The 26,263-nt window shown below is 36.3% G+C and overlaps 2 protein-coding genes across 4 annotated transcripts; both read left to right on the top strand.

Annotated features, from left to right (window-relative positions):
- Positions 1-2,914: 2,914 nt before the first annotated feature.
- LOC105193183 (endocuticle structural glycoprotein SgAbd-2) lies at positions 2,915-4,675 on the top strand. The gene is made up of 2 exons (XM_011157539.3): positions 2,915-3,021; positions 3,718-4,675. Exons 1-2 carry the CDS (start codon positions 2,938-2,940, stop codon positions 4,108-4,110), a joined length of 477 nt encoding a protein of 158 aa, XP_011155841.2. The 5' UTR covers positions 2,915-2,937; the 3' UTR covers positions 4,111-4,675.
- Positions 4,676-6,857: 2,182 nt separating this feature from the next.
- LOC105193182 (larval cuticle protein 65Ag1) lies at positions 6,858-24,420 on the top strand. Of its 3 annotated transcripts, XM_039454322.1 has the most exons (3): positions 6,858-7,135; positions 7,341-7,576; positions 23,681-24,420. In XM_039454322.1, exons 2-3 carry the CDS (start codon positions 7,556-7,558, stop codon positions 24,059-24,061), a joined length of 402 nt encoding a protein of 133 aa, XP_039310256.1. In that variant the 5' UTR covers positions 6,858-7,135; positions 7,341-7,555; the 3' UTR covers positions 24,062-24,420. The 3 variants fall into 3 exon arrangements, with proteins under 3 accessions (XP_039310256.1, XP_039310257.1, XP_011155840.3); XM_039454323.1 differs by having other exon boundaries at positions 6,858-7,576; XM_011157538.3 differs by lacking the exons at positions 6,858-7,135; positions 7,341-7,576 and adding an exon at positions 21,018-21,154.
- Positions 24,421-26,263: the final 1,843 nt, after the last annotated feature.

Genomic DNA, 26,263 nt, shown 5'->3' with positions numbered 1-26,263 from the left:
TAAATATGTTTTAATGTGTATTTTATAGACAAATTGTTGGTCCCATGTTCTATTTAATTTTATTTGCAAAAATATACAGGTTTATCATATGCGGATCAGTTTTACTGTGATAAATATAAATTAAAATTGCATCTTTTATTCGTGGCGCGATCTATGATACCTTTCACTCACTCTCTGACTTCTCATAATCGTTAACATCCAGCGGCGTCAGAAATGACGAATACAATCATGATTATTGTTAGTATCATTGAATATTCCACTTCCAAAGAGAAAGAGAAAACTTGTAGATTCTATCGACAGTATGACGTATTTGATTTTATTCGTTTTTTCTATAACTACTTTTCATTCAAGACATGGGCTCTACAAGAGATCACTTAAGTCCCAATTCTGCTTTATCGGCAGAAATCGGCAAGAAATCCTGCAAGAAGTCAGCTAGAGGACTCAAACTGACGTTTTCTTCGCGTTTTCATGCGCGAAGATAATCATGACGAGAATCAAACATAATTAACGTGGAATTTTTTTCTAAATTTAACTTAGCTTAAATCTCAGAAATATTTGCATGCAATAACAGAAGAGATCTGTTTCGTTGAGAGATAATTTGAATAATCTGGCAAACACATGCTAATCTTCTTAATTGCAAATGATGAAACAGAGCCGCGAAGATGTTATAAAAAATTTGTAAAAACGTCGCGTAAATTCACTCATAAAATTTAATTCGTGAAATTTAATTTTTTGCTCTCAAAGCAGCATGCCGAAAATTGTCGGCAAAAATTTTTGATTCACAATTCTTTAAATTAATTTATAGTCTTCTAAAAAGATACTTCATTAATACATTGCACAATTTCGTCAAAAATTTGTGATTCATTAGTGAAAACCTTGAAATTATCATAAATTAAACTTCAAGGATACAAAGATTTCTCGTCTCTCTTCTAATTTTAAATAGAAATCGGCAAAAAATTTGACAATCAAAATATCATTAGCAAAATAATTTAGTATTAGAACATCAAACCTTGCGAAAAATTATGCTTATTTAAATTTAGAGATGTCTTATTCGACAAGAAATATTGCGTTGTTTAGTAAATATATTCCTATTGCCACAACTAGGAGACAAACAAATTTTTATTTAAATAAAAAAATTAATTAAGTGTATAATAAAATGTATACGAATGTTTTTTAAATTGGACAATTTGACGTTTTTTTAATGAACGTTGATGAATGCACCAACATGACATGTAATTGCATCCCAGTGCATCACTGAGGAGCATTGACCTCCATTACCGAATTCGTGTCTCCCGACCGTTTCACCTGCGCGTGTGTACGAAAGAAATCAAAGACTTTCGTTTTCGCATATATTTGCTTATATCTCGGGAGAAGGGATCCAGATAGCTACTGTTCTATAGGATACGTTCGTGACGGCACGAGTCCTTCGACTTATGACCTCTTTTTCTCCCCGAGAGATCAACGACATGCTACAGTCATAGATTAAAGGTCTCCAGCCTCCCAAAAGAAAGATTTGACTGATGAAACTACTGTCGCGCATTTCGTTTCTTTGTAATTTTAAGGCATCCTTTGATGTATATAAATTACATTTAAAATATATTTTTTTAATTATACTGTACAACCAAAATAGACATTTATTATAAAATTCAAACGATTTAATTACAAAACATTTTTCATAAAACAGAATGAATGAATATTTTATTTTGACGAGTAAATAGACAATCAGAAATTTTATTTAAATACTAAATAAAGTATAAAATGAAAGGTACCACAAAAAAATAGTAAAAAGTAGTAATAAATAGTAAAAAATAAATAATAATTTCTTCCTGTAGAATTAAAGATTTTCTTGGATGTCTTGTATATTTTCAAAAAAAATTATTCCAAAGTTATATTACTATTATTTACATAATCTTTATTTATTAAAAAAAACAGCTAAGGAACAATAACGCAATCATCCTGTCACACAGTCATGATAAATGATAAATAAACTTGCGTATTCGGTTTACGTTGTGCCCGTCAAGGATCCATGGATTTGTTACACGTTGGCTGAATTTACGAACGGTGCGCGAGGCAACGAAAATTCGTACAACGAGATCACCGGGTCAATGGAATGCGGCGAAAACTCACGTCGTATTAGGTGGTCTCGCGCTTCTCCGCCGAGAGAAAAATTTATGATCGACTTAGCGAAGGGAAATTTTATCTTTCTCCCGGCGCGCCCACACGAAGGATAATCCTTTGTTGCTGGCGTGTTTGCCTCGCAAGATTTACCTTGTCTTCGTTGATATGTTGCAACGCGATGTTCACGAGATGAAGTTACCCTTCAAAAGCGCACAAGTGCCGGGACTTTGTTACGAATTTTCTAAACTAGTAATTTATCCAGTGCTTTAAAAAAATTTTTTTTATAATTTTCAAAAATAGACTATTTAGTTTGTCTACAAACACGCAGCTATTTTGGCTAAACTGATCTCGGGTTTTGACAGCCTTAGGTAAGCGCATACCACGCGTGCTTACTTTGTGATCCCCGAAGGCAGACTCGGTAAAGATATACACGAATTTGCTTTTGTAAACACAAAGTGAATATCAAGAATTCTTACTGGTCATACATTCATTAATTGTTACAACGAATAAAAAAATCTCTCGTATAATTAATCATAGAAATATAAATAAAAAGACAGAAAAATGGAAGCGATAGAAGTTTCGAATGTGGTTCTCGATACTTCCAACTACGTCACATTCACTTTCGCGTAAAATCGAATGGGCACTCGATGAATACGAGTATCGAATTCTGGAGACATTATATTACCATTTTTATGGTCATTCTGCTTAGCGTCCCACTATCAGTTCCATCGAAAATGTCGCAACGTATATATGTGTCAACGTGCTAGCCTGAAATCTATCAATAAGAGGGAGATCTTCGTATCTACCAAGGTTTCGGCAATGCTATATAAAGGCGCGTATATAAAGGCGTCTCCTCAAATTCGATTTTATAACACAGTCGTGATCAGCACCATGAACACCTTGGTAAGTCTTAATATAATTACTACGGAACTAACTCAAGTTAATGCTTAATTTTTTTATAATTTTTATACATTTTTCTTAATTTTTCATTGGAATAATGTCACACATTGTTTGCGCAGGCAAAGAAATCTGTTCTAAATTAGCTGCTATCAAGAATTATAAATATCGGTACAAATAACGTGTTCATGTAATAAGACTTGAATTCAAACATATTTCAATTGGAGAAGGTTACACAATCCACGTTCAAAATTCTATACGTTTGAGCAAAAATAACAAGTAATGTGTTACAAGTTAATGAGTTATTGTTATTTTGATGTTTTTATAACAGTAAAGATAGAAATCGGAATAGTCTCTTTTGATAAGTGATTTTACTATTACGTTACTCATTGAAAAAAATAACATGTTGACTCCTTATGTAATGAATAAAAGTGACGTGTATTGTGTAAATTATTAATGCATTACTTTGACCCGGTACGTAACGAGTAAAATCACGAGTTTCTTTCCTTCAACGAATAAATCGTAATGGTAACTAATTATAAAAAAAAACTCACTCTTCCAAACCTGGCTTTATTATTATAAAAATTTGTATCATCATTATTAAATCGTTACTATAAAAAACTAACAAGTAACGGCGTACTTCCCATCCTGAAGACATTTCTTTTTATCCTGAATTAATTGTAAAAAAAAAATAAATTTCAGATCGTCGCTCTTCTCTGCGCATTCGCAGTGGTTGCATTCGCTGCACCTCCGCTGCATTTAACGCAAAATGAGTTCATCCCCATCGTAGCTTCAAATCTGGACGGACCGAACCCAGACGGTTCATACAGCTACAGCTACCAAACCGGAAATGGCATCCAGGCACAAGAGCAAGGCCAGCTCACCAAGATCTCCAAAGACGAGGACGCTAATCGCGTTCAGGGATCTTTCAGCTACACCGACAACGACGGTAATCCCATCAGCCTGAGCTACGTCGCCGATGAAAACGGTTTTCAGCCTAGTGGCTCACATTTGCCGGTTGCGCCTCCAATTCCCGAGGCGATCCTGAGAGCTTTGGAATACATCGCCCAGCATCCCGAGGAGGACAACCTGTAGAGGCGTTACAGTAACGTACAAATAATTCAGACTGAAATCTCATTGGTGATCCTGTGATCTTATGATCGTTTGTGTGCGCATCCAAAATTATATCTCGTGCCGTTGATATAAGAATGTAACATAAGACGTGAAAAATTAAATACACTTAATTTAAGTAAAGAGTTTAAGACAAAACAAGAAATAAATAGCCGATTCAATATAATCTATAATATTCTAAGCCCATCTATTATACACAAATAGTAGCAAATCGATTCGATGTAATTACAGTGAGTTAAAGCTTCCGAATCCGTAATGTGGAAATTTATTGTAAATTAATCACAACAAAATTATGCCTGTCACGATCTAGGGATGTGATATTTCTATTTGCAATTCTAGCGCATTCAAATAATTTTGCAAATTTCCTTTGCCAAGAGCGTTGTCTCAAGACCAAATTGGTGCAATCAATTAGCACCTGCTGCATTAATTAAGGAACCACGTAACGCGCATACTGTACATACAAAGCTACTGCAATCGCAAAGTTTATATTAAATGTTACTTCTGTCGACAAAATAAACTTGCTTAAACGTTGACTCGATCACTGGTTTTTTTTTCCCCGACTGAAATTAATCTGACTGTCGAGCGTTAAAAGTGTCACGGTTATTCCGCTCATTAAAACGTATCAAATCGCTTGTAATTTGAATATGTCGGATGAGCACGGTTGGCTAATTTGCAATTATATGAATAAACGCCAAGCGATATTTAATGACGAGCCGCGCTAGTAGATGACGCAATAACGATAGCCAAATGTGGCGAAATAGCGGAGCTATTGGCAACAATTGGTGACGTTATCGAATATATATAGATTTCAACTCGTCAACTTTCCTGTTGTTTTTTAGTAAAGCTATTTTTATGTAATTCCATGCCATGCATGTTTATATATAATATAAATTCCTCATATATTATTCCTTTTCAAAGGAACTGATTGAATTCTGAAAAGAAAATATAGCGACGAAAGTTTGTCAAAATTTACGCGCCGTACTCTCAGACAATAGTGAGTTACAATACTTTGTCCGGGAATATCCCCGAAGGTGGATTTTCGCAATTCCGGCTGAGAAATAGCGCCGGGCGTGCAATCTCCCGGGAACGGAGAGCGCGCGCTAATCCAAAACGAGCGACACGATCCTTCGCGTAGCACGTATCCTCGCGGATACACAAAAGCGTGCGATTTAAATAAGATAAATGCTCGCGTCTTACGCGGGACGTGCCGCGGGTATAAAAACGAGAATTACGACATCGCATTAGCCGGTGTCCGTAACGTCCGTTTACGTTCAGGGCGCTCGACGTTCGTGGACGATGCACGGCGCGTCCTCTGTCGAAAAAGAAGAAACGCCTATGTGGATTAATGTACGCTAATACCCGTGTCAGACAAAATTGCGTATCGGGCCGTCGATCCTTTACGCAAATATATTCCTCTACGCATATATATGCACATTAATAGAGACGTAAAATACGACGACGTGCCAACCGAACGAGCGTCGCTCGATTACGAGTTGCTCGGGAGGAGACGATCCTTGAAATTAATTTATTCCTAAGATATTTTCCATATTCATACACACACACAGCAGCGTGTGTGTACCTGTGGTTGGAACGATTAAATCGCTGGTTCGTCGCTGATGCCGCGCTTCCAAGGAGCACCGAGGAGGATAATGGTACGAAATTGCGCGGCGAGGAAACGCTCTTGCGTCTCTCTCTTTCTCTCTCTCTCTCTCTGTCTCTTATACGTTAAATTGAAAATATTTTTCGCCGCGAGACAAGCCTCTTCAATCTCGGAGTGGCATCTTTCCTCCCGTAAATCATTCTACCTCGGAAGCATCTTTTAGGAAATCTTGTTTGGACGAGGAAAGATGATGCTTCCTCCAATCAGTTTCTTTTTTATGTTCGATCTTTTTTACAACAAATAAATTTTCATTCATACATCGTACATACTGCCCGTCTTACTACTGATTTATACCTATTTTTGAGAATTTTTTTTTAAAGAAAACTCCACATATTCTTCTACGCTTTTACACATCTATTTGTATACAAAAAATATGTTTGTTTTTAAATTTACATAACATAAAACCTAATAAACATTTAGTCGTACCAAAATTTTATATTTATTTAATATGTAAAAGTAAATGCACTGAGAAAAAAATTTGTTGAAAAACTAAAATATTTACAATTAGTCTAATACATTCAACTAAATATTAAATGGATTTAAATAACTCTTGATTAAAAGAATGTTGACATGAATAAACTATATCTTTTTCTGTACAACTAAAAATAATTGTTGAATCAATCCAATATTTAGTAGAACGTATCAGATTAAATATTTTTCAACAAATTTTTTTTCAGTGTGTTTAAAAATATTAAATGTGTACAGTTTTTTTTTTAATAGACTATTTTCCACGCGCGAGACTAGAATATCCCTTTAAACGGAAGACGCCTACGATCATAGTTTAAATATTTATATATAAAAATAGAACTGAAAATTACGGTGCGCAATTAATATTTATCATTTGCTAGAACATCATTATGATAATTATTCGTTGTTTTGAATCTCGTTAAATTCCTATTAGTTCTTGCCTCATATCTCTTGCCTTGTGTATACCGGCCAATCGAAGTCCCCCACTCTACGCATGTCCCCCACTCTACGCATTTCTACAAGCCCGTATCTCGTAGTATCTGCGCCGGAATCTGCATACGAGTCTCGCAATCAGCGGATGTAACGATTGGATGCACCTCGAAATATCTAATCGCCAACTCGATCATCGTAGATCTCTCGCGTTCCGCCGTCACGTAGATCACGCCCCGGTCCCGAATTACTGCGATTGACAGTTCTAGATACGCTGACGCGAGCGATGCCTCGGACATCATGCGGTTGCTTCAAAAATTCCATCGTGATTAACCGTCGTGGGTGGTCCCTCGATACGAGGGAGGTTCTCAATACTTCGCGGAAGCAAATAAGCTATGAATCAAACACAATCAGTTTGGAATAATGAAATCCGTAAGAACCAATTCTCAAACGCTATGTAAAAAATTTTTAATTTAAAAAATTGAAAATTCAATTTTGCTCTTCATAAGACACGGTGGCAAACAATAGGACAAGATGACAACCGTTCTTTAACAATCGTCACTCGTGCGGAAATCTCGTACACTCAACTACATCGTGTGTGTGTGTGTGTGTGTGTGTGTGTATTGTATTTTTGTAGGGTCCATCCTTTAGTCGACGAGCGTCAATTAAATGCGCGAAACCACCTCGCACAAGATATCTCTACACGGATCTGAGGTCTGTAAGCGGCGGATATAATAGCTAGTTGCACGCTCGATAGATCTGATCTGATCCCGATCTTTCTCCGTGCACTGTGGGCTCTTCTTCTTCGTTACAACTGGCGCGACCTCAAGACTGAATCGCTACATAGACGAAATGGTTTCTAAGGTCCCAGAGGTATTTTCCAGTTTATTTACTACAAACAAATTAAAGTAACGAACTCCGAGATTCCGGAAGAATTGCACACGAAATCTTTTTTTGCAGTGAAATGCTCTTCGACGATTACGGATAAAAAAGAGATTAAGTATTCTAATATTAGTTTTTTATTCATTATTCTACTCAGAGAAGATCCTCAATTCAAAAATTCCAAAAATTATAAAACCTTCACAATGCGTAATAAGATATCCTAATATGTAATAAATTATTTATTTTTGTTGCCTAAATTCGATTTGAAAGAGTAAAATTAACTCCTGAAAATTATAATCTAGTTTTTGTTTCATTATTGACTAACAAAGACAAATATAAAATTTCACAGAGAAAATTTCTTTTAATAAAATTTATAGATTAGAAAATGTATACAAGGTTTAATTGTTTAACAATAAAACAAAAACAAAAAATGGATCAATTTTCATTGGTAGCAAAAAGTAGTTTATTTGTCACATCTCCTCCATGATATATTCATATTGGCCTTTAAAATCTTTTTAATTTCCAAATTAATTTGAAAACTTTCTCTTGTCAATTACGTAAAAAATTATTTTGTAATTTTCGAAAAGTTAGCTTACTTTGTTTAATTAGTTGTTTAATTGCTATATCTTCTTTATATCTATTTAACGTGATAAACGAGAAGATTTAGATGCTCGTTAAAGGTGTTGTTGAATCATCGCGGCGCGATTATGCAATTGTAACTAGACCACCGGGTCGTCCGATTACTCTATAGGTTCCTCCCAGGTATGCACGTCATTTTATTGCATCGCGCCTTCGCCGAGGAGAAAGTCTTCCTCGTCACGATGCCGGGCCGCGAACTCTTTAGATACCAGTTATAGATTTTTCGATGATCCGATTGATTCCCTGCGTATCAGCCAGCGCGATCGCTAGTCACGATCGCATGCTTAAGAAACGATAAATAATACAAGCGGAATAAATGAGGTGCCGATACACCATGTAGCTTCACGGCTAATTACCGAGTCTCGAAAATGCTTAAGACAATTATCTCGAATATTCTCGACTTTACAATTCGATGTAGCTTCTGCAAATTACATATTACAGGTAAGAGGTTTTCCCTCAAAGCTTCTTTGAATTTACAACCGAAAGAACTTGGGTGCAAAAGAACTTAACCCTTTAACTAATCGTGCTGGCATTTCGGCGTGGCTTTATATCGCTGATAAATTTTCCGTTCCGCAGTCTTTTATGCGTTTGGTTGAAAGCATTATAAACGCGACGACGCGTGTCTCAATGTATCTCGTAAAGAACTATACGAGCGTGAGATTTTTTCAGGTAGAGTTTTGCTTAGGCGAGACGATTCTCGACGCGCAACTCTTGCAACATAATGTCATAGATCATAGATCGCGGATTGTATAACTATGGATCGTAGATCATGAATTATCCAGTCATGAAAATCGGCTAAAAGATGCAAATTTTTTTTATTGTTTACCAACAAAAGGCAAACTTTCATAGAAAATATTTATTTCTGTATGTAAATGAGACTTATGCATTAAAAAATTTATCAAAACAATTGTTTAATGATAATATAAAAATAAAAAGTGAGCTAATTTCATGGACAGCAAAAAGAATAGTTCATTACATATTTTCTATGTATTGTCAAAGTTTCATAATTCTTCTTAAAAGAAAAAATTTCAGATGCAAAAGAATTATGATGTCGCAAGCATACGAAAATAATAGTGTTGTGCTAATAAATTTAAGAATTTAGCTATACAGATTTGAAAATAATTTTTTGATAGATCATAAAATAATGATGTTAAACGTTCAAACTGGTTGCCAAAGTGTCAGAACTTTTTGCATTGCTAATCGATTGATCATTCTTCATAATTATTGAGCAAGTGCAAAAGTTTCAGAAAATGATGTAATCACGTTTTTTTAAATACCAAAAGGTGATCTGTCAATGTTTAATTTATCAGTAATTTCTTCTGTCGAAATTCGTAGGTTTGCATACTACTAAATCATGCATCGTTGTCATTAAATATCAGAAGATCATCCAGCATGATTTGTCTTCGAAATTAAAATCATCTCATTTAAATTTAGCGAATCATTCTTCACACGTTTGGAATTGTTAAAATACTTTCTCCAAATATATTATAAATATTTTGTACGCTGCTTCGAATATTTATTCTTTTCCGTTTAAATACCATTATTACATATGCATAAAGCTTTCATTGAGAGAAAAAAAGCAATTGCCATAATTTAATTATAATTCGTTATTTTCGATGTGAATCATATATTTATAGTTGTTTTAACTACTGTATGTAAATTTTATTATTAATCATTGTTACTACATAAATAGTATTTTTAAAATAAGTTATATTGCCTACAATCGTGATTGCATTTATTACATATAAATGTTCATTTTATTTTTACTATCTATATTTTGATATTTTATTATAATATTTAAAATTATCATAATTTATAGTATAATTTTTCATAGTTAAACTACAGGTAAAACTATAATTTAATGATGTTATTACTGTTAAAATTATAGCAATAATAACTATAAAAATAGACCTAATCATAATTATTTTACTATGTACAGTCAAAAATACCGAACACTTTATTCTCAGTGCTTCTTCACTCATTTTGATTTTTCTTGAAAAATATCATAACTTATTGTTAATTGAATTTAGCTAATTTCTTTTTTAAATAATAGTATTTTTAAATGATTGTCTTTTTAATGCTATAACATATTATTTATGACTATTAATAAAACAAAAAAAGGATATTAATTATAATATCTATTGAAAACTTATCAAACTGTAGGGCTCACGCAATATTTTGTTGGTTCAAAATAATTTTGTCACTTATTTAAATGTTTAGACTTTAGCAAAATCGTTCTTCCCATGCAGGTATATACACTGAGAAAAATGATTTTATTATGTAAACAAGACATATATGATTGAATGCGTGTGGTGAAAGCAGCATTTCTGATTATTAAAATATGATTCGAGATTCTATAATTAGTATATTTGATAGATTTTACTAAAATCCGCTAATCCCACAAGAGAAAAGAAAGAGAAGAGGAGAGAGAGAGAGAGAGAGAGAGAGAGAGAGAAAGAGATTTCTAAATTCATCCGTTTTTAAAGCAGATGTAACTGATTAAATTTATTATAACAGATTTCTAGTTAATGCAACAAGTTTTTTTTTTAGTGTATAAGTAATATGTTTTCCTTCAGAGTCTCGGTGATTCTTAATTTTAATGACAAAATCTCCTTGAAAATCTCTGAATTCAGAATCGATCGATAACAATTATGTCAGATGTATACTAGTCGAGTATTCCGCAAAAAAGTAATCCCTCTTAGCGTGCAAACTTATTATCCGAGCGAAATGTAAAGCTGGAAGATATAAAGCATGCGTGTGTGTGAAAGGCGACCTTGACATATAAGTATCCACTACGAACACTAAGAGAGCGCCTGGTTAAGAGGCCGCAGGCGAGAAGACGTAACACTCGCGCCGAATTCAATTTTACTTTCATCCCGCGCGAGAGCGAAACGTTCTCCCAGAGACGCTGCGAAAATTACTTTGACAATTCGTGAGAGATGGGACGACGCGCGACCGACTTTTGAGGCAATTAATACGGTAACGCAGCTTTCCCTCCCCCGCCCCTCGCACTCTCCTGCAAGCAGCATTTAAAATTCCCAATCGACGATCGGCACGGCATCCGCGAGACAGCGCTGTTCTTCTTCGGCGACGTGCGGCATGCTCGACACAGATCCCGCGACACTGTCCCGGGCATGTCTGTGCACCGGTGAAGAAATCACTGTGCACCGGTGAAGAAATCATGGATATTCCCAGGAGCAACGAAGAACATCCTGTTACCGTGAAACTTGAACATTCCAGGTTACTCGGCAAGGAACATTAAAAAACGTTGAGCAAATCGTAGTAGCAATTTTGATGTAATAGAATAATTGGCGTACGTATAACCACTAATATCCGAGCAATTATTACAGGCATCGTCGCAGGCGTATTATGCTAATCGAGAAATGAATCATCGGAACAGTATTTTTAATCTGAAACTTCGAACGGCGTTTGTACACGTTTATATTAGTTTATACACAAAAAGAAAAAATAAAACGGCCAAGATCTTCGAGTATCGGTTCATCTCGGGTTAAGGTAGAAATACCACGTTGTAAGAAAATTCATTAATCATTCATGACGATGTAGTAACCACGAGTGTACTTATGGCGTAGTTAACATAAACGCGTATTTCACGTTTGGGTTTAACAGCCACACTGGCAATAATTTTAAAAATCCAAATTCGAATCGAAAAATTGGGACAGCACGAAAAAGATACATGCAATAATAAGTAGGAATAATGACACATAACATTAATGATTCGTCTATTTCGCGAATGTGTATGAATATTAAATTAATAAATACTGTCGATAATTTCGACGCGTTTAAAATAAAAATTTAAGAATATATAAGCACTCTGAGTGTCGTTAATGTAAATTCGTTGACTTCGTTTCCAAAGACTAATTAAAAGTTAATTAAACTCCAATAAAGACTCGTGAATAAAATAAAATAATTAAATCGATGCTATAACTATACATCTGCGTTTCTTTTCTTACTTGATTTTAAATAATAACGAAATATATTTCTATAATTGCAAAATCGAGAGAGAGAAAATTAATTATTGCAGAAAAATTTGGAATTTTCTGTTAAATATCAATAGTTGATAAAAAACATTGTAATCGATTTTCTAAACATAAAAAATTAAGAAATTATAAATTTATATAAGATTTAGGTATATAAGTAAATTGTTATAAGATTTAATTCTCTGTCTATGATAAATCCACTACACATCATGTCTTTGAAAAGACATTTAAGGATGTATAGGATATTTCTCAAAAAAATTCATCAAGAAAATTCTAAAAAAAAAAAGTAAATAAATAAATTGTTTTATATTACATTTGAAAGTAGTAAAAAAAAATTTGGCGGCAATTTTTTGTCTGTGTGAATAAAAAATTATTTCAATATGAAATAGACATGTGCTCTAATGAAACTATAATTAATAATGAAATAATGAAATAAAAAATAATAAAAAATTTATATTTTTGCATTTGAATATTTTAAATGTTCAAGATAATTCATTAAAGTTTCGTTACAATGCAAAAATCAGTATTATAAAATAAACAAAATTTATTTAAAAAATAACAAGTAGACAATCACAATGAAATATAAATCATCTTGAACATTTAAAGTACTTACACAAAAAAATTTGAAATTTCCTTAACGTGTAAAAAAATAATTTAATTTTTAATAATCAATAAAGTAAATAAACTAGAAAAATATGTTATTCAATAAAAATATAATCTTATTCACACAACTTTCGTATGTATATAATTTATTTGAAGTGTTAATATTAAACACATTTCAAAATTTTATTTTCTTATAACTGTATGTTCGATACATCCTTAAGCAGTCGATTAAGGAGCAGTTGAAAAAAACCATCTGGCAAATCTCACGTTTGTTTAGCTATATATATATATATATATATATATATATATATATATATATATATATATATATAATTCGCTGACTTGCACAGAGGATCGCGTATTGTAATATATGTATTACATAGAAAACGAGTTGTAGAGACAAACGAGGCTGCCGTCTGAGTCAACGGATAGCGGTCGGTGCACGAAGGGTAAAGGATCCGCCTCAAACATATGAGGAGATACACGGCGATGCATCCCACACGAGAGACTCGGCACGAGTCGAAATATCATCTGGCAGAGACGCGCGTTGCTAAGCCGCAGCCTTATAAGTACGATGCTGGATGATTGTCGCAATACAGAGGCACGTCTTCACGCCGGCTGTTCCTAAGGCCGCGTCGAAAAGGAAAGGCTGCACGCGGATGCGCCTACCAGCTCCTCCGTCCGCGTCTCGAGGAATGCGCGCTTGAATGGAAGCCGGCTGCGAAAGACAACCACAAGAAAGGGAGAAAGACAGAAATTGGCAGAATGAAGAGCGAGCGAGCGCGGTATGCGACCGTATGGAGTCGAATGACTACGTGAATGAACAAGGCAAATGTATGTGTGAGAAGTGTCGTGCGTAACCGATCGGTTTCAAATGGGTAAAACGGAACGTGGAAGCCCCTCCCTGTCATCTATTCTCGTATCGTACATTTAGCGAGCAAACGTAGCTATCCGACTCTTGTCTAACCACGAACGATGTTGCCCTTACAAATATCACGTTATAAATAATTTTTCAAACAATTTCTAGATAGTATAATTAATTGTTTAAAAAAATATCTAAATAAGTATCCAGATATCCAAATAATATCGGAATTGTTAATGCAGCTAAAATTGAAACCAGGATTTCCAGAAAGCGGACAAGCTTTTTTCCTCGGGTCTGCGAGGGACATTCGTTTACCCGTAATACGAATTATCCGTCCATGTCGATGCAGAAAGAAACTAAGTACCTGCCGCCAAAGTGCCCGCGTTTATCGCTGACATTTCGACTAATGATCAATAACTTCGTGCACCATTGTTTATTTCGTGAGCCCGTCAGAGCGGGCTCGTTCGTGCGAGAAACGCGACGCCGGAAATCGACAGGCGAATGCTCGATTAATAAAGCGAAGTCACAAACCCGCGGTCGCGAAGAAAATTAATCGTAAAATACTCTCCGTGACTTTCCAATATATCAATGTACATACGTTACTTTGTTATACCTTCTTTTAAGAAAAGATAAAAGGAAAAGAGAAACGTTTGAAGCTAGCCTTGCAGATGCACACGTCTGGAACGTCTTGGAACCTATTGATCGCTTTGTAAATTCCGATTACGCGAACGTAGATTGCGCGCAATGAGGACTTAAGCTTCTCGATTGGCTGGGAAAAAAAGGGAAGTTGATGCCGATTTAATTGTAATTGTTCAAAAAGATCTTGAAAAATAGTTACAGTGTGATTCTCACCGATCGCGCAGCACCACACGTGTAAGACGACCGATAGTGATGCAATTATATTTGATCATTCTATACGTTCCTGTGTTCTCGCCGGGAGACAAGATAATGCTCGGACGATTGCATCAGTGACCATCGTCGTATGCTGAAGTATTATACGCTTACGCGCGTGTACATATAACCTTTCGGATGTACACACATATAGCCGAGATTTTGATATTTCAGGCATCATTTAGCGAAACCCTTGCGCAAGTTTAGCATACGGAGTACGTTATTGCATGCTGGATAACTGACGCGAGTACGAAAGCGTATATTATATTACTTAACGTTCCACAAAAGATTTATATGTAATGTTTTAATGGCAAATTAAAAAAATGTTTTATGAGGCGTGTGCCTCTATAATTAAAAGAGCAAAGTTTTCAATACAACTAGAATTATTGCTGTGATGATTAAATATTTATTCAAATTTATTGTTTATTATTTTTAGTATATCTCTTAAAATAATGTCTTATATATTTTCATAAAAAAGCCAAAGAAATAATAAAGTAATAATATTTCAGTAAAACGTTTAAAAATTATCAAAATTCTTAATTAAAAGAGTCGAACGCGCGCGATATTCTTTTTCCAGTCCATAAATATTATCGTCGTTAAGTAACTAAAATATAATTAATTGGGTGGTATAATTAAATACATCAGCTTGAGAAAATTGTGTTGGATTAAGATGCAAATTATATTCGGTTAAAGTGTGCTTCGTGAAATATTGGGAAAAAAATGACCAACACTTGGCACATCCTCAGGAATTTTCGGTCACTTTGACCGAAAACGAGGAGAAAAGTGTGTTGTATGCGATAACGAGACATTCGTGCGGTTCGAACTCGTCTTAATCACCAATTAAAATGTTCAGCGAGAATGCAATCGTTATAACAATCATATAGCTTTTGATATCAATACGCCAAAAGAGATCGTCTGAAATTTGTGCAGTATTTAGTAATCCAATATAAAATTCAAATAAATTTATAAAAATGAAAGTAATCCTCTTTAATCAGTCCTTTTCGTTAAAATTTCTCTCTTCCCTCTATTACCTCTTTTTCTGCCGAATACACGGAGAAAAAAAATCGAAAGTAAATGATGACGTTTTCTTCGCAATATTTATTGGTTAAGGAGAAAATTAATAAGTTGGTTAATATACAAAAATTATTAAATTGAATAAAATTTTTATCAGGGAAATAAATTTATATTCCATAAATAAATTTTTATTTAAATATCAAAATGAGAAAAAAAGACTATTTGGAGTAAAAGGAAAAGACGTGAAACAATTAGTTCAACTTGCAAACAATCTTAAGATTGTAATGTTATAATGTGATGTACAATTAATCACATGTTATAAAATTTACACAATTTTACATTTAAAATGCTTGTTAGCATCGTTTATTATTAAATTGACTTTCAATTTAATAATGTGATGTTAAGATTTCTTGTTCAACGTAGAACTGTTTTAAAACTGATAATTTTTTCGAGCGCAGTTTCGTGCACTTGAAAAGGTATATAAAAGGGTATATAAAATCACACAATAAATATCAGTATTTTGTAAAGCATTTTGTTTATATCCTCAGTGGTCGACATGATGTTGTAATTCGGCAAATCACATAAAAAAAAATGTGAGAAAAATTACGATCACTCATTCTTTATCCAAAATGAAAGAATGACTAAAAAGCATTACTTTCATTTTTATAAACATTTTAAATATCTTTCTCGACCTGCATTTGCACGAAGGTGCCGTTTGGCGTGCCTTATAAGCCGCGAATTCGGAAGATCGGATATCAATTTTGAAGCCGATTACGATACGGCTGAGATGCGGGAGAATCTCGGGGACGCGATTACGCCTAAAATAACGCGAAACGTTGTTACACAGTCCGCAACTTTCCCGTCATTGCGGTAGTCGCGTCTGCATCGAGGGAGATACGGCGATCGTATCGTAAATACGGCGAGATGGAAAGCAGGGTAGAACGAGAAGTGGGCGGCGGCGGTACGCCCGTATCGGGACGGTGTCCGATCTGTCAGGTGAATAAAAAATGAGAGGTATCGAGGTGCATTGTCCGCGATGTTGGTCAGCGAGAGACGACGATACGTCGCCCGGAGCTGCACAGTTGCAGCAGATTTTATCGATTGTAGCTCTCCCTTAAAGCTTCTCCCTTTGCCCTTTATCCTCCTTTCGAGTTAACTAGTGTTGTACGTGAATAACGAGACGTCTTACAAAGTACGCGTATGAAAATGCAAAACGGCCAATAAAGATGCAAGTTTAAATAGCAAGTACATTTCGCGGAATATGAAAGTTGATAGCTTATCGTCTAAGTAAATCATCACCGTGGACGTATAGTACATAACACACGTGTGGTTGAGGATTTCTACACGCGATCAGCGTTTTCATAATGCACACGAGTCCACACAAGAACATGCAATGAAACGTCTCCGCGGGACATCATCCCGATTTTTACAGAGCGGCGTGACACCCAGAACGGCGACGCTCGCCTCGGGAGATTCTACCGGGGCCCGTTAACACACGATCAGATAAAACCGTGAAAATGTTACACGGCGATGCGGAAAATTAATGATTCGCGGCGTACAGGCGTCCTCGCGACGACGGAAAACTTCGATTGCATTAACGATCGTATATATACGTAATGTCGGCCAAGCGCCTCGGGATGCACCCCGTTTGGAAATGCACTCCTAAATCGCGAGATGAGCACGCAGACCGTTAGCCGCTTTCACGACTGATATTTATTCGCACATCCTTTGTGCATACCTACGCCGTGTTACATAATACGGCTAATTAAAAGCCCAAACATATCGCGCTAACTTTCGCTTGTATTTACCGGACGATCGTCTCGCGACCGATAGCGATCGTTAAACCCGTTCCATTGCGCGTAAAATTAATGTTCCTTGTACGGAACGCGTGTTCTGCAAAAGGCTTTACGAGTTCGATAATATAAATGTATTTTAAACCGAGCGACAGTGATGCGCGAAAGTTGAAAAAAATCGCCTAGCTTTTTTATCGAAAGATTTTAGAGAAGATTTTGACAAAATACATCTGCAATTAAAATCACGATCATTAGATGAACTTTATTTAACTTTTCGTTATAACTTTTTTGACGAATTTTTTTTTTTTTTTAATGTAGAACCTATCATTTTTCTTGAAAATAAAATTATGTCCAATCAAAATTTAAAATAAATTGTTACGTAAACCTCGAAATGTAGGTTAGACTACAAGTGAAATAATTAGACAAAGTTCCTCTGTTTTCTTCGTGAATCTCATAAAGTGAAAACGTGCGTCTAAAAAGATGATTGAGCTTGTGCAATTTTTTGAGTAATTTGCCACTCTAATGAATCAAAATTCCTTCCCTACAGAGTAAAAATTGAGCTTACGCAATTTTAATTTGTTTTTTTCATCCTATGAGTTTTTTAGAGAGTTTATATAATATTTTGTAAATGTTATCTTACCGCAAGATTATCGTGCTGTGTAAATTACCGTACTTACGCCGGCGTTTCGATATAATCTTCAAGAAGGCGCTAAAATGTTCGCGCTAAAATGTTCGATTCAATGAGCAATCGCATTTTAACAATTTATCATGTCGAGCGTCCTCGACTTTCAAGACGTTCGCCTTCCTAGTTCCCTTCCCTTCGCGGCGATTCCCTTCCTAGTTCCGATTAACGGATTATTTTAAACCAACCCCGTGGCTTTTCTTCATTCTATGGCGATGCTCGTGAGTGCGAAATGCTAATGCGCACTCGCGAGAAAATCGTTCGGATATATCGATGACGTGACTTTGTGAATCACGCGGGTACACGGCGCTGCGCGGCGGCGAGCAGCTGGCATTCCTAGAGACACACGAGAATTTATCGCCGTGCTACGTGCCCCTTACATTTCCCGTAAAAGAAGAAAACTAATGCCTATCGAGGCATAATTCACTGTTCCCCCGTCGGATCCTGTCTAATGTTACATCGGTATACCTCGCCGGTAATGTCCACGATCAATAATCGCACGTAGGAAAATGTACGGCTTTCCCCAAAGTTTCCCCAAAGAAGAGGAGAAAAAGGGATTGCAACGTCGCTAATTAATGTAATTAATCTTAATAACACTCCATGATTCGAATCAATGCTAAAGATTTCGATCATTTGTATTTTCGTGTTCCCAAACCTAAATTTAACATCGCACTTCGTTTTTTCTGTATCTTAACAAAAAAAAAGCAAAATGAGATTAAAGTGCTGTAACAGTTATCCACAACCAACGTTTAACATTTCAGAGACATCTTGGTGGTCATTGGTAACCGACACTGTCAAAGTTTCTTAAAACTTTTGTATACAATAAATATTGTATACGCCATCTACTAATAAATTTTTAAATAATACAATTAATTAAATAGCATTGTAAAAATAAATTTTTTAACACGATTAACGCTCATTGAAGGTGCAGTTTCATTTTAACTATATTCCACAACATTTTATCATTATATATACCTGCAATAATATAAATTCTAGCGTGGCGCACACGATAAGACAATGCAAAACTCGCTGGGCAAACGTGTTAGTAGTAAATGCGTACTTCCAACGAACGCGGCGCGGAATTTCCCAGACAAATAGAACCCCTTCTATCTCGTGCGACATTAACATATCTGATCGGCGATATTTACTGACAATCTCAAACATCCCAATGGAATAGCATTGATTATTAATTAGGCACGCACGTTAGGTGCATGCATAATCCTGCAGCTTCCGGCACATGCATCGCTTTATATCAGCCGTACACTAGCGTGCATTGTCGCGCATTACGTAATAACATCTTAGGATAAAAAAAAAATTCCGACATTATTACGCGGCTCCGCGTTTCAAAACAAAAAGAACACCCTTCCTGCTTTGCAAAACTGTGCTATCGCGTGCGCGAGAGAACGTTCCCAGGATTGCGCGTAACCCATTTCGAGTGAGAAAGTTCGGCGTGCCGTTGTTTCTCTCACAGTTCCATTACGCCAAGGACTGAAGCTGCCAGGTGTTTCTTTCTTTTCTTTTATTTTTTTTTTTTTTTTTTTCACGAAACTCCGCGATTACAGTCGCCTCGATTAAACGCTTAACGCAAGCTCGTTATTCTCACACGGAAAGTTCAGCCGTGACGAGGTAAATGCGATATAGCGCGGCGCTTCACATAATTATCGGTCGATAATGAGAGATTGTCAGGCCGTTTCCGATTGATTAGAGAGCGGACAATTCGACCGCGTGTGTCGTGTGTTTGTCAGTCAATTCACGGGCCAGGAACTGTAGGATTCCATTTGATCGTCGGGCCAAATGGTGAGTAATTTCGACTTTGCAATTAGAAAAAAATCCGAGGTAAATAGCCATTTGACCAGCTGATTTATTGACGGCGTGATTTGTTGATTAGAAACGCGAAACGCGTTAGTAGCGACGATTAATGTTACACAACACTTGCGTGAGCGATGAAACGGTGAAAATAGGGGAAAAAAGTGGAAAATAATGGAAAAAAGAATTGAATTTTGCCGTGCCCGTACGTATTGCTAGGAAAATGCCATAAGCGATGGGTTGGTGCCTGTCTAATAAATCCAATGGAAGGTATGAATTTAAGCTATTCCCATACGTGTCACGGGCACATGCGTTGTTCAAATGAAGGGTACAGCTTTTTACAACAATCCATAACATAAATCTGCGCGACAGAGGCATGGCGAAACAGTCTCTCGAGCACTCGCTCTCGATCTTTTAATCTGACGGTAACGGTGCTCGAATACACGAATGATTGAAAATACGATAGACGCCACTAACAGGAACGTTATTCTCTCTCTCTCTCTCTCTCTCTCTCTCTCTCTCTCTCTCTCATTCACCGAACCTTCCTGATCTCTCTACCTGGTACCCAACAGCATTTGCTGAACAGCAACTTCCTTGTAACTCACCGTTAAGAGAAGATGTGGGAGCACACAAGCTTGAAAGTGGCAACGAAAGAAGTTATATAACAGCGCTATACACGCGTCTTTTTGAGACGATAATATTAAAAAAATTCGGAAAAGTCCGATGAACGAAACGAAAGAAATTCATATTTAGTACTTGAACGTGCCGACGAGTTTGCCGGAGAGAATACCAGCTGACCGCAAATTCACCGAGCCTGAGCTTCCGGATGACTGGTCGACGGAAAAGAAAAACGGATCCCCGTGCGGATGGTCGTTAAAGAAATTGTGACAATTGAGCAAGCATTCTCCAACGGGGGACCCGATGACATTTAGCGCAGTGACATGGTGATCTCAGGGAAGATGGTCTCTCTTCTATGCGATGTGGAGTGTGTTGTCTCTCGGCTCAACGATGGCAACGCGCACTTACACACACACACACATACATACACACACGTAACAACGCCGTGTTAAAGCATGGATCCGTGTAAACCCCTCTGTCTGTCCCCACACGCGGCCCCTCTGTGTGTCCCCATGTGCATCCTGCATACTATCGTAACGTAGTGGCCATCGGTGCATCGATGGTGTTAGTGATGCCTCGAGGGGTATATATACGACGAGCGCTGCGGGGCTTGATAAACACTTGCCCATCAGCGATTACTGCCGCAGCATGTACACGTCATTGGTAAGCGTTTAATTAAGAGGAAAGAAAGCAAGCTCGGGGCTGGGGAGCAAGAATGCCGGAGGGCACTTCCGCCGCGAGACAATCTTCGGGTAATCGCAGCCCGGGTTGTGTGAATCTGACGTGCATTTCCGGTCCCCGGCGGTGGGATCCCTGTGCGCGCATCCGGACGCTCTGTGAGTTACGTTGTTGTAAGTGACACTTCTCGATTATATCCGGTATAGCGTACCGGGAGGGAGCTCCGGGGACTCGGATGTCGGTGGGTAGAAACGCGGGGCGAGAGTCGGGATCGGAGGGTAAGTAGCGTGTCCCGGAGGATCGTTGGTGTAAGGATATCGATCGACACAGTCCGAGTTACACCCCGAAATCTGCTGTGCTCGCGTGTAAAACATTTTCGTGTACAAAATGTTTAGCAACAAACGCCTGTAGCAAACGATACGGTATGTAATCGTTTGTTACAGGCGTAATACGATATGTAATCGGGAGTAAGACAATCTTTCCTTAAAATATACTGAGTCATAAATAAGTTTTATTTTGTGAGACAGGAAGAAGAAACACAAGATAATGATACTTTGTTCTTCAATTATTTCTAAATTTATTTTCTGTTTTAACATTAGAACTATTAAAGCAATCAAAATGACTGATCTGTAATTTTTTACCAAACGATTTTTGTTACAATATGTAAATTTTATTAAACCGATCAATTTATTTTTCTCCTTTATCTGTCTTCTTTGAAATAAACATATAGCATATTTAAATAATTAAAATAAACATATGTTTATCGTCGATAATTCTAGTTTATTAACAATGTTTCATGAATTTACCATAGTGTTTAAAGCCGAGAAGTTGCTAAGCATAACAGCATTTCCGTAAATCATAGTGCATAACTGATCACTTTAGTTTTCAAACAGTATATTCGATATAACTTGTTCAATTCAGCAATCCCTAAATAATCTATGTACTAAAATAAATTCAATCTCGCTAAATAATTTAGAAATTGACGTTTCCAATAATGCTCCGTTGAACTATTTTTTTTTAATTATTCGATTCAAGATATTAAAAAATGATGCAATTGTTTTATTCACTATGCCAAATAATTATTCAGATTATAGAATTATACAACGGTAAGAGAATCGTCAAAAGCTCGAGGTTTATTTAAGATGCGACGTCTGACCTAATAACGCTGATACTACCGCGATCCCCGTTGTGTCTGACTCAAAACGGTATCACTACTGCGACGCGCGACGCCCGTTTTCATTGATTCGCAGAATTTCCTCCATCGCAACGCGATCTATCTAGCAATTTCAAATTCGATATTGAGAGTAGATTGGCAGTAATATAGGTCGCAAACAAAGGTTGCAATATATTAAAATTTAAAGACTTTAATATTTCGTTAAAACGAATATTTTAATATATTAACATCTAATATTTGGTATACGATTATAATAGAATGTAACATTGACTTTAATCACACGGTGAATAGCCACGTCAAAGAAATCGCGTCTTCGAGAGTATCTAAGTGGCGATAGTTATTACCACGTACCGCATAAACACTTGTGCAACGACGTGAGCCTCAAACAGGGAAGCTAACAAGAAGGCTAATGTTCATCCGATGTTTATGCACCTGGAAACTTAACCGGTGGCGGTTGACTAAGGATCGTTTAGTTCTCTGCACCGCGATCCAACGTTGTTATCGAATACCGCGACTTCGATACTTTATCGTTGCGCATCGGTATTAAATTATATTCGCCGAGGGTACATTCCTGTTCGCGCAATCATCACTTTAATCGAGATCCCATCTAATATCGATGAACGATAGGCCAATCTACAGAATTAATTGTTATATCTTTAATCTCCAAGGATGAATATTACTTTTACTTTTATTATGGCGCTCGTATTGGACCTTTTGCCGATTTGTAATCTTCGAATTGATGCAACGGCCAATACCAACAAATTACGTAACACAGTGTCACGTACAAGCGATTTCAATCAATCAATCAATATTAGAATCTCCTATTCACAATTTGTATTTAACTTTTAAAGTGTACGTGTCCTAATCCGAGATGTGAAAGTTACGTCCTAAATGTAGGAGGTCGATACAATGATTTAGAGAAAAAAAGATTAATTAAAATAGTCGTGACAGTAAAACTGTCCCCGCGATATTTTCCAATGATAAATTGATGGTGAACCTTTTTAACGATTTAATGATGACTATTAAATAAATACTAACCTCATCAATCTGCATGATTTTACAAAAGCAATTAATTTTGTTCAAAAGTACTGCAACATCATCAATGCAACATCACCAAGATAATTGCGTAACATTGATAAAGATTTAATATTTAAATTTATAATTAAATGTGAATTAAAAAAAATTTAATAGTAAACGTGGTTCTTCAGCTAAAATTCATAGCTGAAGTAAATGCATCGTTGCGATTAACCTGATCACCCCTAAATTATTTTTTTCCGAATTAAATACGTATTTATCACTTACGCAATTAATATGAAATTCTGTTTTTATTCTTCCAGATAGCCTTCATTGTGCTGGCAGCTTGCGCCTTGGCAGCGCCTGCCGACGAACCGATACCGATCATCAGCCAGACCCAAGAGGGTCCCAACCCGGACGGATCGTACAAGTGGAGTTACGAGAGCGGTAACGGTATCAAGGCCGAGGAGGAAGGTCACCTGGAGGAAGCTGGCACCGACAACGAGGCGATGAGAGCGGAGGGCGGTTTCAGCTATTCGAGCGATGACGGTCAGGCAATCTCCTTGACTTACGTGGCTGACAAGAACGGCTTCCAGCCGGTGGGCGCTCATCTACCCACCACGCCGGAAATTCCGCCGCTAATACTGAAGGCTCTCGAGTGGAACGCGGCGCATCCGTCTAAGGATGATGAGAATCAGGTGTAAAACAGCCTGACCGGCGCCGCCGTCGAGTATGTGATCTCACGATCTCCACAAGTAATTATTTCGCTACGAGAATGGAAGACGATCCACGGTGACGCCGGACGACGAGTGTTGCCGTCGCCCGCGTGTTGTCGTCCTCGCCCTCGAAACCAACACGGGCTGCTCTGATTCAAATTGTTGTAAATATTTATTGTACGCGGTACTATACACATACCCACACATACATACGTATCTTATTATATTGTATTAATATATAATATATATTTGGAGAGAAAGCAAACATGTACCACGACTATGTAGCTGACTCATCGTTAGATATGTGTTACGGTGCATTAAGAATAAACGTTGCATCCCAGGAGAGACGTCGCTATTCTATTAATAGACCCGATTCCCTTGGCAAAATGCGCGAAAATGTATTTGAGATTCTGTTGTAGATCCTCGAGCATTCAGGAAGGATGCGGGGAAAATTTGTGGTTGGCGGTAGCACGCGTTATTTCTCTCTCTCTCTCTCTCTCTCTCTCTCTCTCTCCCCATTTCCGTTTGGTAAATTAAGAATTAATTTACTTCCTTGACACGCATAACGAAATCAATCCTTGATTAATTCTTGATCGAAGATGTCCTTTAGCGTCACGTCTAACGTTGAATTGATCGTTTCCGGAATTTAAGTACAATCCGGTGCGTGATTAAAGTTGGGACCAGTGAATCTTGTATTTGAGCATCAATTATCACCTACGGATATAGTAGATGTCGGCCCTTGCGATTACGTCGGACTGATTTACGATAGAAAGTCGCGTCACCATTACCGTAGGATATTACATCGCTGTAAACACAGCTGCCGCCACGTCTTTATTACGGCGGACCTTGCTCGCTATCATTAATCAATCACGTGGAGTGGACAAAGACGTACGCCTTGTGTAACGCGCGTCATATGGAGACCGCGGGAATAACTTTGATTGCGTCTAGTGCAACGAGAGTTTAGACATCTCGATGGGGCTTGTTTACTTAACCGCTCGCGCGTTAATAACGATTCACGTATTCATAGTACCAGGTAACAATCTAATTAAATTTAATCCTTACATAAGCCACAATCAAGCTCGGGTAAGGATAACTGTTACAACAGGGTTAGATAAACCTCAATTCGTAAACATACACGGCGCTACAATTTATTGGAGCGATTTCGTGACAACTGTATAAAAAACAGTATTTTTCAATATCCCTTTATGAAGCCACTACAGTGAGAAAAAGCTACTTGAAAATTTATTTATGGGTTATAAATTTATTTCACAGAAATAAAACTGTATTTAAATATAGTGAAATAACTTTTTATTTCTAACCCATAAACCAATTAATAAAAAAAATTAATATATTTCATAGAAATGTATATTTTGTCATTACAATCAAATTTTATAACCAATAAATGTCGAAGGAAACGTCCCAATTAACAGTTGATATTGCTAGTTAATATTTCAATTTTTTTTATAGTGCGGACATAGAAAAAATAAAAATTCTTTTTTTAAAAATATTTTTCGAAATGTTAAATATTGAAATGTTTTATTAGTGTTATAAACAGACATAACTTGTTTACATGAAAAAATTTGCATAGTTTTATAAAATAAAAAAATATATATACTCATTATTTAATAATAATTTTCACGATTTGAGTGGAAAACAATAGAAAATAATAATATCTTTAAATAGCAATCTTTAAAAACTAGATCCTTTTAATACTGCTATTATTAATGCAATCATATTATGTTCTTTACATAATTATTATAATACTTATTAAAATAAAAATATAAAAAATATAAATTTTGATAAAATTTAAGTTTGAATTCCCCCTCGAGTTTATCACATTCATTTAGAAAGATTAAATTGTTTATAAACAAAATTATCATTATTTTATTAAATACACATATAAGCATAATAATATAATTTCTTACTGATAAATGAATGATGGTTAACATATATTAGTTTCAATTTGATACTAATGATTAATACTATTTTTTTCTGTGAGGGTCAGTACTGCAACCTCGCTGTGGTATAATCGGGGGTTAATAAAAATGTTCCTCTCCAAGCGTGAAGAATCGAGGCTGTCATTCCACGCTGGTACATGATAAATATAAATTAGCTCTGACACATTCTCCTCATGTCTCTTTTCATCCCGCGCTATTACTAATGATCGAACCTTCATCCGCACAAAGAGAT

The sequence above is a fragment of the Solenopsis invicta genome, chromosome 10 (assembly GCF_016802725.1).
Source record: "Solenopsis invicta isolate M01_SB chromosome 10, UNIL_Sinv_3.0, whole genome shotgun sequence".
Classification (NCBI taxonomy): domain Eukaryota; kingdom Metazoa; phylum Arthropoda; class Insecta; order Hymenoptera; family Formicidae; genus Solenopsis; species Solenopsis invicta.
The sequence above is the reverse complement of the archived record's forward strand: the minus strand, read 5'-3'. Positions and strand labels throughout refer to the sequence as shown.

What these genes read in the sequence shown, in the direction of transcription:
- LOC105193183 (XM_011157539.3), top strand. Translation starts at nt 2,938, where the DNA reads ATGCTATATAAAGGCGCGTATATAAAGGCGTCTCCTCAAATTCGATTT. An exon ending in TCAGCACCATGAACACCTTG is followed by an intron (nt 3,022 to 3,717) that starts GTAAGTCTTAAT and finishes AATAAATTTCAG; the next exon opens with ATCGTCGCTCTTCTCTGCGC.
- LOC105193182 (XM_039454322.1), top strand. Translation starts at nt 7,556, where the DNA reads ATGGTTTCTAAGGTCCCAGAG. An exon ending in TGGTTTCTAAGGTCCCAGAG is followed by an intron (nt 7,577 to 23,680) that starts GTATTTTCCAGT and finishes TTATTCTTCCAG; the next exon opens with ATAGCCTTCATTGTGCTGGC.